At 40.6% G+C, this 12399-nt stretch overlaps 1 protein-coding gene across 3 annotated transcripts in view; it reads left to right on the top strand.

The window, feature by feature from the left end:
• cdh11 (cadherin 11, type 2, OB-cadherin (osteoblast)) overlaps nucleotides 1–12399 on the top strand; it is a 148398-nt gene that overhangs the window by 80548 nt on the left and 55451 nt on the right. For all 3 annotated transcript variants that reach the window (XM_030379208.1, XM_030379206.1, XM_030379207.1), the window contains exons 4-5: nucleotides 693–987; nucleotides 4351–4470. In XM_030379208.1, the coding sequence (XP_030235068.1) occupies nucleotides 693–987; nucleotides 4351–4470 (415 nt within the window). The remainder of the gene's footprint in view (nucleotides 1–692; nucleotides 988–4350; nucleotides 4471–12399) is intronic.

The raw sequence follows: 12399 nt of genomic DNA, 5'->3' as shown, positions 1-12399 counted from the left end.
AGACTGAGCCAGAAAAAGAGAGAGACACACACACAGTGAGAGAGCCATAGCCAGAGAGAGAGAGATAGAGATATGGGGAGAGGCAACATGAAGGTTTGAAATGATTGGTTGTGTTGACCAAAACAAACCAGAGCATCACTCATGGTGCCGGGGTTCAACCTCTCATAGCAAACCACAAATGATGTCTACAAAACATTATATTTCATCGCTAACAGGCTTTCCAAGGATGGCAACTAGATATTTAATGCCGTAATTTATTTTACTGTCACTCTGTATTCAATCTAACAACAAAAACATTGCAAAATACTGACAACCGAACGGAACCCAATGCAATATTATCGCTCTGCAGCAATGGAGCCAATGCATATTTTTGGAGCATTTAGCCTCATATACATTTCAACACAACCCTGTCCGGGAAGCTCTTAGCTGAGAGGGCAGAGGGGGAGATTTCAACCTTCAGCATATCAGCTGTCACGGCATGGATGCTATAGTAAAAAGCGAGCAATGACCTGGAAGGATTCTACTAGATAAATTCTTTCTCCTCTTGTCCAACGTCTTTCCCAAGAACCAACTCTCATGGGGCTCTTTATTGGCATGGAAAGCTCCAGCCACATTGCCTATGCACAAAAAGTTGAATAAGGTAAAGTAATATGATTATTTTTAAGACAGTCAAAATGCCTCTGTATCTTCAGCTTCACTCGGACGTGGACTCGGGGAAGGGCAGGTGCAAGTACATCCTGTCGGGGGAGGGCGCCGGAACCATCTTCGTCATCGACGACAAGACAGGCAACATCCACGCCACCAAGACGTTGGACCGGGAGGAGCAGGCCCAGTACACGCTGACCGCCCAGGCCGTGGACCGGGATACCAACAAGCCGCTGGAGCCGCCTTCTGAGTTCATCGTTAAGGTGCAGGACATCAACGACAACCCCCCGGAGTTCCTGCACAGGCCCTACTTCGCCAGGGTGCCCGAGATGTCCAACGTGGGTGAGTGGGGGTTAATGTCAGATTAATGGCATGAATTACATCAATCTTTTTTTATATCTGATCTTTAATCATTTCTCATAATATATTTTCTGATTCGTTCAAAGCTTTTATATTGTGTTATTTATTTTCTTTATCGATTTCTTCGCTAAGTTGAAATAGCCATCACCCCTTACCCCCCACCACCCCTTCATCCCTTGCTATCCTAAAACACCCACCCCTCTCATTTACCTTTTGTGTGTTTGTACATCCTGACACTTAATGTAATAAAAATAATAATAATAATAATACATTTAATTTAAAGGGCGCCTTTCAAGACACCCAAGGTCACCTTACAGAGCGTAAAGTTATCATAAATCGTTTAAAAACAAGACATTGTGGAAAAATAATAATAATAAATAAATAAATAAATAAAACAAAAAAAAGACAAAACAAACAAACAATCAAGACAGTGATCGGACGTTGTGTGCGAGTTTGAACAGGTGAGTTTTGAGTTGGGACTTGAAGGTCATGGTGTCTGACTGTTTTATGTGTGGGGGGAGGGAGTTCCAGAGACTGGGTGCTGAACAGCTGAATGACCGGGCACCCATTGTAATGAGTCGTGATGTGGGGATACATAATAGTCCAGCAGAGGTTGAGCGGAGGGAGCGGGAGGGAGTGTATTCTTGGAGGAGGTCGCAGAGGTAACTGGGGGCTAGGTTGTGGAGAGCTTTGTAAGTGAGGAGGAGGGTTTTGTATTGGATGCGGTAGAGTACTGGGAGCCAGTGAAGTTGTTACACACTTATTGTATGTTTGTACATCCTGGCACTTAATGTATGCACTTATTGGAAGTTGTACTTCCTGACATTTAATGTACGCACTTATTTTGTTGTATGTCCTGGCCCTTAAAAATAGTAGTTAGCATTGTGTATATGCCTATCTTCTCCTAGCTATCTTTGTTGTATACAGGGAATTGGTTCACCTAGCGATTGTTAGTGCTTTGAACTCACTTACGTCCTTACTGTACCGATAGCGATATATTGTTGTTTCTCTTTCTTTTGACAAATGTAATTATTGTAAGTTGCTTTGGATAAAAGTGTCTGCTACAAGCCCTAAATGTAAAGGTAAATGTAAATAATGGATAGGATTAGGGTTGCAACAGCGAATCGATAAAATCGATAAAAATCGATTACTAAAAGCGTTGGCAACGAATTTGGTAATTGATTCGTTGAGTAGCGCGATTAATGCGTCACTCGTAGGCGCGGCACTGTTTACAGCCTGCCGCTGTCAGGTTGGTTCATGGTTCACGCACGCCCACAGCGAGCTTTAGTGTGAGCGACCACAGCTTGTATTTTGGTAATATCTTAACACTGGACTGTAGGCTTAAATAAGAGTGTTGTACCTTAACTGTCTTTGGGTACCTTCAACTCAGTATCCGTCTAGTCCAACCAAAAACCCTGTCAGATGCTGCTGCTGCAGACGGTGTGCAGACGGGCTGTCAAAGCAGTGGTAGTAATCACACAACCGGACGGTGTAGAAAGTCACGTCAGTTAAAAATAGTAATCCAGTTTTTAAATCCATGTTCAAATCGGCAGGATATAGATCTAGTTAGCTTAAAAAAAGTAGCAAACAGTGTCAAATGTGATGTGTTCAGGTCCGCTCAGTAATATGATTGATATGAATCGTTAGTTGCAGCCCTAGATCACATTATAGAAAAGAAAACATGCATCATAAAGTAGTTTGTATGGCATGTATGAAACTCACTTCGAATCCCTGCTGGCAATTCAATGGAAATAATTAGTTTTCTTATAGGTCATTTGTAGGAAGAATAATTGTATTCTGCTAACAAAGCGGAAGGAACAGAGTGTTATTCCACGGAAGCCTGTTACATGCATTATTAATAAATAGTGAAATTCAACCACGAGAAGTCTGACATGAAGCGCAGGACTGTACTGCTATATAAAGAACGCTAGATTAATAAAATAAATGTGAATGTGTTCTGTTTAGTACTTAAGTTGGCTCATGAATAGGTTAGGTATTTAACTGATGGCTACAGATATCCCTTAGGTATCAATCGCAGAACGTAAAGACTCCACTATGTACGGGATAGGTATCAAACCCAGAAAGTAAAAACTCCACTATGTACGGGTTAGGTATCAAACCCAGAACGTAAAGACTCCACTATGAAAGGTAGATTGACAAGACATCTCTATCTCGTTCTCTCATTGTCTCACTCTCTGTCACAAAAAGAGGATTATATCAAATGTCCTCTTCCATATATTGATCGGTTTACACGTTTGGGCTTTTAGGCAGCTATCTTGTATGCTGGTGAAATGTAGAGGTCGCAGGGGAACAGTTAATTGCCACCATGGTAACATCATCCCAAACCACAGAACCAGAGTGCTTAAGAAAACTGTAATCTGACTAACCTGAGATCCTTTCAGTTAGATCATCAGGAACTCAGAAATGTAAGACATGTGAAAGACCAATCCTGTTAAACCTAAGTCTTTAGAAATACAGATATAAAATGGCAGCCATGCTGAGAGCAGTCTAAGTAGTTTTAAATTAAATCTGATACTAAGGGGGAAGTCAGTAGCTGCGGGATGATGGCATTGGGTTTAAAACGAGAGCTGCACCAGACTTTTCATCACCTCTCCCTGCAAGTTTGTATCTTTTTGAGAGACCTTCTTTAGAAGGTGTAATCCTGGGACCAAAATGAACTTGTGCTGTTAATAATTGCATAGCATTATATAGGTGTAGGTGTAGCATTATGAGCTACACCTTTGTACTACAGCTCTCTGATAAAGGCCTATTGTAGCAACATCAGCATTGACCTGTTATTGACCATGTGACTGTTACAACATAAATACCTCGCCTCAATTCATCTCAAATGTATTATAACCAGCATGGTATTTATTAACTGATTGCACTTTATATTTATGTCATATTTGACACATTTTACACTTTTAAGAGTCAGTTCTCCATTTATTAACATGCACTTTGCATATTTTATGCATATTTATATAAATGTGTGTATTTGTAGACACCTGTGCTTGTGTGTATTGTCTGCCAGGTAGCAATGCTGTGTTTTTGTTTTTGTTTTTGTTTGTTTTTTGTTTGGACATGGCCCTGTCCGTTGTAATGCTGCTGCTATGTGCCCTCAATTGCCCCCTGGGGACAAATAAAGTTTTTTTGAATTTGAATTTGAATTTTGACCTGGGAAGAGTCCATCCAAAATCATTAAAGCATTCGCAGCATTCACATTCTCAGCATTCACAGTGTGTGTGTGTGTGTGTGTGTGTGTGTGTGTGTGTGTGTGTGTGTGTGTGTGTGTGTGTGTGTGTGTGTGTGTGTGTGTGTGTGTGTGTGTGTGTGTGTGTCTCGCAGGAACGTCGGTGATGCAGGTGACTGCCACGGACGCTGATGACCCCACCTATGGCAACAGCGCCAGATTGGTGTACAGCATCCTGCAGGGACAGCCGTACTTCTCAGTGGAGTCACAGACAGGTGGGGAGAAAACATCGCCGTGCACCGCCTCTCTGTCTGTCTGTCAACATTTGGAAGAACTCTAATTAACAAATAATTTCATGGATTCATATTACTTTTTTGTTGCTATTTTTAAATGTTAATGTATGTATAGTTAGAGGAAACTGGACTCAAATGCATACTTGATAAATGAAGCAGATTTAGATCTGATAAAATGTCAGATGATTAAAGAAGGGTTGAGACGGGGCAAGAGTGCTTGGTTAAACATAGAAAGACATTAAGAAGGACAGAGTGAAAATGTACGATTTGGGGAGGTATTAATCTAGCTAATCAAACCAGTGTTGGGTATTTGACTGGCTCAAATCCACAGCTCACATTTCTAATTGGTTTGGAGATTTTAAGCTTTTCATGCTGTCACACTCAGACTCTCTCTCTCACTTCCTCTCCCTCTGGCATCGGCACACACACACACACACACACACACACACACACACACACACATGCACGCACATACACACACACACACACACACACTTACACATGCACACACACACACACACACACTTGTATGCATAAAACACACACAGCACACTTGGCATAAGATGACAGCAGAAAGCCTTGACTCCCTCTTACTTCAGGTTGGAGAGACAAGAGTGACAGAGACAGAGGGAGAGAGAGAGAGACGGAGAGAGAGAGAGAGAGAGAGAGAGAGAGAGAGAGAGAGAGAGAGAGACAGAGACAGAGAGAGAGAGAGTGTGAAGAAGCTGCTGTAGAGACCGAGCAGCACTTTCTCATACACTGCCCCAAATTCAAAAATGTCCGCAAAATATATTTTAGCAAATTCGGCAACCAACTAAAAATATAAATGGGAGAGAGAAAAGAGAGCTTCGTCGTCGCCGTTTATTTCAGCTTGCCACACAACATGAGAGAAAGACATTCTACACCAGGCCTGTTTTATTAGGGGTCCAAGCCAACAGGTTGGATCCCTATTGTTTTTGTAAGGATTTTTCCTATTATACTTACCTCCCTAAAAGTGGGACCACAGCCCAAACCGTAAATGGTGCCGACACGCCAATTGCATGACTAGATCCAGATCTCTTCGGACTATGCAGACGACAAAATCCAGACACGCCGGTCACTAGGTGGCGCTATACCAAGGAATACGCGTTTGGGGCTATAACTCCCACACTGAACCTCCCACATTCAAAACCTTGTACACACAGATTCACTGGAGTCTGCTGCATCTTTTGGCATAGGCCACGCCCATTTGCGTCTAGAATTTTTTTTCGCAAAATCGCGAAAACCGCAAAACTGTTTTTTCGCTACTCCTCCCACATTTCTCGACCAATCAACACCAAACTTTGCACACGGCATCTTCAGACGCACACGCAAAGAAACCCTCAGACAGGTTTTTGATCCGACTTTCGACGACGAAACGGTAGCGTTTTGAATATTGGTTTATTAGCTAAATTTGACGTGGAAAATCAAAAATAAAAAATAAATAAAAATTAGACATCGGATCGAGTCCACATTTTACACACATGTCGGGGCTAGCCTTAATGTCATTCGATAAAAAATTCGGAAGATTTCGCCATTAGGGGGCGCAATAAACGAGGAAATTGTATATCTTCTACAAAATTTCGCCGCGAAAACGCGTCACTGACTTCTCGCTACTCCTACCACAGTCAAATCCTTTGTATCCACAGGTTCAGGGTAGCGTTTTGAACACATGCTTCGCGTTGTGCCGGCGAAACGCACATTTCTTGTCGCGTTGTGCCGGCGAAATGCACACTTCTTGTTAGGGGTCCAAGCCAACAGGTTGGATCCCTATTGTTTTTGTAAGGATTTTTCCTATTATTATTATTATTATTATTATTATTATTATTCTTCCCCCCGTACTTGTGGGACTACAGCCCAAACCGTAAATGGTGCACACGCGCCAATTGCATGACTAGATCCAGGTCCGGCACCGCTACTCAGATAACCAAATCCAGACGCGCCGGCCACTAGGTGGCGCTATACCAAGGACAGACGCGTTTGGGGCTATAACTCCCACACCGAATCTCCCACATTCAAAAACTTGTACGCACAGATTCACTGGAGTCTGCTGCATCTTTTGGCATAGGCCACGCCCATTTGCGTCTATAATTTTTTTTCGCAAAATCGCGAAAACCGCAAAAATGCTTTTTCCCTACTCCTCCCACATTTTTTGACCAATCAACACCAAACTTTGCACACGGCATCTTCAGACGCACGCGCAAAGAATGCAGGAAACACTTTTTTGATGCGACCTTTGACGACGAAACGGTAGCGTTTTGAATATTGGTTTATTAGCTAAATTAGACGTGGAATATCCAAAATCCCGAAAAATTCTAAATTACACATCGGATCGACTCCAAGTTTTACACACATGTTGGTGCTAACCTTCATGTCGTTCGATAAAAATTTCGGAAAATTTCGCCATTAGGGGGCGCAATAAACGAGGAAATTGTATATCTTCTACAAAATTTTGCCGCGAAAACGCTACACTGACTTCTCGCTACTCCTACCACAGTCAAATCCTTTGTATCCACAGGTTCAGGGTAGCGTTTTGAACACATGCTTCGCGTTGTGCCGGCGAAACGCACATTTCTTGTCGCGTTGTGCCGGCGAAATGCACACTTCTTGGACCCCTGCATAACTGCTTGCAGTTCTAGTTTTGTTTTATTTTAATGATTATTCGTAACCTGTAATGTGTATAATGTAGCTTCTCTTTACATTCATGTTATATTGTTGTAGGTTGTTATATGTACATATTGCTCTGACGTTCTCTTTTGTTATTATACATAATATTTGTGACACTGTAATGCTTTGGCAACACTGTTTGGTTTACCACAATAGTCATGCCAATAAAGCTTTTTTTGAATTTGAATTTGAGAGAGAGACAGAGGCCGTTTCTCAATTTGCGTACTTGTGCGTGCTCGTGTGCTCGTGGACTCGTGAAACGTCATCAGTCGTTGCCCGAGCACTGTTCAAATTCGAGGTACGCACAGAGAATGTCTAATATGAGGAGAACTGGCACTCGCGGGTTAGTTCCGGTTTTCTGGACTGGTTGCAGTAATAATCTTTGACCACGCGGGGCGCTCGTAGGCGAGTCCAGAATGAATGGGAGCCAACGGGGTTTTATCCTCAGAATCCACTTTTCTCACGATGTAATTTTTGTCAAGTAATTTGAAAGTTGCTATCAAAGGGTGGGGCTAAGATAATAAACTCAGCTGAATATTGCATTTTTTAAGGTCACGTATCTGTTCTAAAAAGGCGTTAAAAACATGCGATGACGTCACACACTGTAATACTGTCAGAGGTACTGCTTTACGGCAGTTTCTAAAGCACTTCCCTTTTCCCGCAAAGATAACACCAGCTGTTGGAGGTAAGGCTTTTTTTTTGCTTAATACCCTAGTTACAGAGTTTTAGTGAGCTAATGTAAAAAAAAGAAATGCGTGAATGTTTTACATATGTATGTTACTTACAGAGAGTGTTTTTTCTAATCCTCACTAGTGCCGATGATAAAGCTTTTTTTTTTAGTAACGATTATGAGCCATTTATTTCTCCTAAAATAGAAACCTGGATTAGAATCATCATTTTAAGACTGCATCAATTTAGTTTACATCAGTAAACAATCTGCTAGAGAGCAGTGTTCTGTTGTTCTCCTCATGCCTCTTCCTTTCTTGATCTCTACAGTCGGACCTTGATGCTGTGACAACGGACAAGTCTTCTTCCTCTGTCCTTTTCTCCTGCCTCTGTTCAGTATGTTCAGTGTTGTTAAATCATTTCTCTTTTTTTTTATTAGTTACTGTTCTTATTGTGTTCTTGTTAGTGTGATGTTTGAATAAACTTGCCTTTTGCAATGTTGGTATAATGTTTGTATAATTACTGTTATACAACTGTTACTGTTTCAATGTGACCCAGACCATATTTCTCATTTAACAAACATGTGTAGCTTATAATGTGTTGCATGGCAGAGCAATTATATTCAATGGCTTAAAACAAACCCATCTGTAAAGATCAGTGAATGCATAGAAACCAATGACAAGTGGTGTAGATGGTTTTCCCTCTGTGCAAGGTCATTAGCCCAAGTCCTACAAAAAAATAACGTCTGTAATAGCAGATGTTGATGTTGTTAAATCGTTAACTAACCATTTGTATCGAACAATCGGTTAAGGTAAGTTAAGTGCTTGAGTCTCGACTCGACACTTTAGAGAATGTCTAGCGCGCAACTTGAATAAGCCATGTGCGATATTACCCGGGCTCCAGCGCAACTTTCCTTACCAGGTGAAGCCTCAGGTAGCCTAGGACCATTCATACAGGAGCAAGCAAGAACGTTACCTTTTTCTGTCCTTGGGAAACGAAAAGACGGACAATCCGTTTCCACTGTAAGTGCAGTTTATCATTGCACATTTACGAGGCATTTCTTTTTTAAACTATCTTTATTTTCGAAAAATAGACAATGACAGATTAAATGATATTGAGCGAGATATTGAATGTATTATCTAAGGTGGTCATACCGTACCTACCATGTATATAACACATTGAACGTTGAACACAAGAAATGGAAGAAATGCCGTTTATGCCCATGTACTTTCACCATACATACTATCTAAAAAAATAAAATGGCCTGCAGGAAAATATAAATACAGTACGCAAAAATTGAGTTAACACCTTTCTGAATGCTCTTCAGCTTCAGATGCCGTCAAAGGGGTCTCTGGTCGTAATCAGTCGCAAGTCCGTCCCTGACCAATCAGCATTCATTAGCAGAATGCTAGTGTGTATGGCCAACAACGGCCCCAACTGTAAGAAATCAAAAGGACATAAGTACTCACTCATTTGACTTTTGAACCATAATCTATATTGAACTTGCGGAATCTACAATAAAATTTGCGATATTTCAACGACAAGCAGGTGAAAGAGGCATAATTAGCCGTTTAGCCCCATAGACTCCCATTCAATCTGGACTCGCCCGCGATCACCCCCAGTGGATGTCTCATGGAACTACAACCAAAATCGGTACAATGGGGCGTATAGGGGGTGCCCAGGCTCTTCGTAGACGGGCTCTGGTACGCATCAAGCGAGTACTGTCGTAAAACCCGGAAGTGTTCTTGATGCGTGCTCGATCTCGGCGTTTCACCCATAGACATCATATAGGTAGACTCTGAATGTAAGCTACGCAGAGAGCTCCAGCTGGACAGGCTCCTTCATTCTCCACTGCTCATCGCCCACGCCTCCACTGCTTCAGCCCGTTGCCTCGGCGAAACGCGTCGCCGCCATATTGTTACGGGAGCTCTCGGAAGCCAGAGGTCTGTCAGACGTGTCAAACCAGCGCAAGTTGCCAGGAGCTGCGGTTTATCTGGATAAAAATCACGATAACCTTTTACATTTCGCAACCAATTTCATGGAGTATTCAAGGGTTTATGCTCTACGTGAAGTGTGTGAAAAAGATTTGCCTCTACGTTACTTTGAATCTCGCTAGTTAAATCGTCATACATGTGCATGGGTCTATGATAAACGCTCACTTTTCTTGCACAGCCCGTGCACTTTGAAAATACTGAGAAGATCTATAAACTATCGAAATAGTGCTTCTTTAGTTACTACGTATTGACCATCATTAAGAGAAAGAGCATACATCAAATAGTGAGAAACTGGCAGTCAGTGTGTTTTTCATAGTTTAATAGTTCCTTTTCAAGTATGTGCATTAAGAAACCTTGAACAGTGCAATTGGCAATACACATTTATTTCACAAATCAACATTACCAAAAAAAGCTATATATTTCTATAGCAGTAAAAATATACACATCTCAATATATACATACACATCTCAATAGTTGAACTGTAATATAAATAACATAGCATATATATAATACAATATAATATAATGACTCAGTATAATGTGCAATGGAATAACATATATATGATATATATATAATATGTGAAACAATATAATATATTTTAAGTATAGGTATATATTCATATTATATATATATATATATATATATATATTAGAGCTGTCAGTTAAACGCGTTATTAACGGCGTTAACGCAAACCAAATTTAACGGCGTTAAAAAAATTATCGCGCGATTAACGCAATTACTTTATAAAAAATAAAAAAAAAAAGATTTTTTTTTTTTTTTCTTTGGCTCAAAACAAAGAAGCAGTAGCCTGACTGCTATGTTCAAATGACATTTGTTCAAAGCAGTCGTTTAATTGCACTATAGGCTCTTTTTTTGTATCGTCCTGTTTTGATCAGTGTATATGCCAATGTTGTTATCAATAAAAAATCATTTGCACAAGGCAAGCCGCTGCACTTCACCATGTTGATAAGAGAATTAAAATGAGAAGAATTATGGGACAAAAAAATCAAGGGATATTTAGCATAGAAAAATAATTTGCGATTAATCGCGATTAATTAGAGTTAACTATGACATTAATGCGATTAATCACGATTAAATATTTTAATCGCTTGACAGCTCTAATATATATATATACATTTGTACAATTTGACATAATATACAATCATGCTCATAACATTTTCACATCTATGCAGTGCAATTGACACAATATATAATTTCACACAATATATGATATAATATAATAATTGAATCTAGGCTAGAACCCTTTAAAAAGTATTGTCTTGCTGAGCTTTTTTCGACTGTTGCCAGTCTGTAATTGCAGCGTGCTCAGTTTTGCAATGTGGTGCAGCCTGATCTTGTGAAATACAGACACAACCAAGGACAACAGTGCAAAGTGGTGGTTTTCAATGCCAAATTGTGTGTCCTGAATGTGCTCCTTGAGGAGAAACACATCATCTGTCCAGATGTCAGCCCAGACAAACTGCTTGACCACAGACACACTGACAGCTTGCCCTGATGCAGGCTGGCGAATGAACCGCTCTGCTGACCTGACCACCTTCTTCCCTTTTCACGGCCACTTCCCACTGTCTCCTCAACTGCTTCTCTTTGGGAAACCTTAAAATTGCGAGAAAGGTTAGCTAGCCAGTCAGTCAGATTCATGATACAGATGTATCTTTAAAAAAAAAAAACATTTAAATAGAAATAACGTTTAAAACGTCAATTTCGGCCGGCGACTGACTGCAGGTGCATCTCACAGGTGCATGTAGAGTATCGTGACATTTTTTCCGTAGTTTCATTCATTACGTGACACCTTCATATATTGTAGAACCATTACATATACAGTGGCATGTTTTGAGCCTTTTTTTGTTTTAATCTAGTCTCTTTTTTAAATACATCACAGAGAGAAATTAAGGCCAGTCGCTCAGCCGAAACGCAGCTTTCCGTCGCGACAATAAATGCTATATAATTACATTATACATACATTGTAATTACTCACAAGCAAGTAGTGGTAGATTATATATATATATACTGTATATCCTATATTTCTTGACAATATTATCTCCTGTTGACGAACGATAGAATAAGGCTTTGCTCACCATGTCCATTTCACGTTAGACTAGCTATAGTCTAGTATTCTGGTGGCAACTTAGCTGTCTCAACAGCTCTTAGCTCTCAACATAACACATGATCTACGTGACATGACTGAATTTTACAATTACAAATAGAAACAATTGTTTAGTCTTACTTGTGAAAGGTAATTCCTTGCGATCTTGTTTGAATCGTCCTGACGGTGGTGCACCCCCAAGCGGCGCATGAAGTAGGCATCTTCACTCCGAAGACGAAATAACTCCCGTAACAAGATGGCGCCGACGATTTATGCCGTCCAAGGACGAAGCGTCTACCTATATGATGTCTATGGTTTCACCGAGCATGCATCGGAGGTGGCTCGTGTGTACTTGCAATCGCTATAAATCCCAGGATGCATTTCGCACTCGCAGCAGTACGATGGCGGACAATATGGAGAAGACGCACAACTGTAGCTTAAGTTACTCTTAACTTATATATA

This window comes from Gadus morhua, chromosome 15 (assembly GCF_902167405.1).
Source record: "Gadus morhua chromosome 15, gadMor3.0, whole genome shotgun sequence".
Taxonomy (NCBI): Eukaryota; Metazoa; Chordata; class Actinopteri; order Gadiformes; family Gadidae; genus Gadus; species Gadus morhua.
The sequence above is the reverse complement of the archived record's forward strand: the minus strand, read 5'-3'. Positions and strand labels throughout refer to the sequence as shown.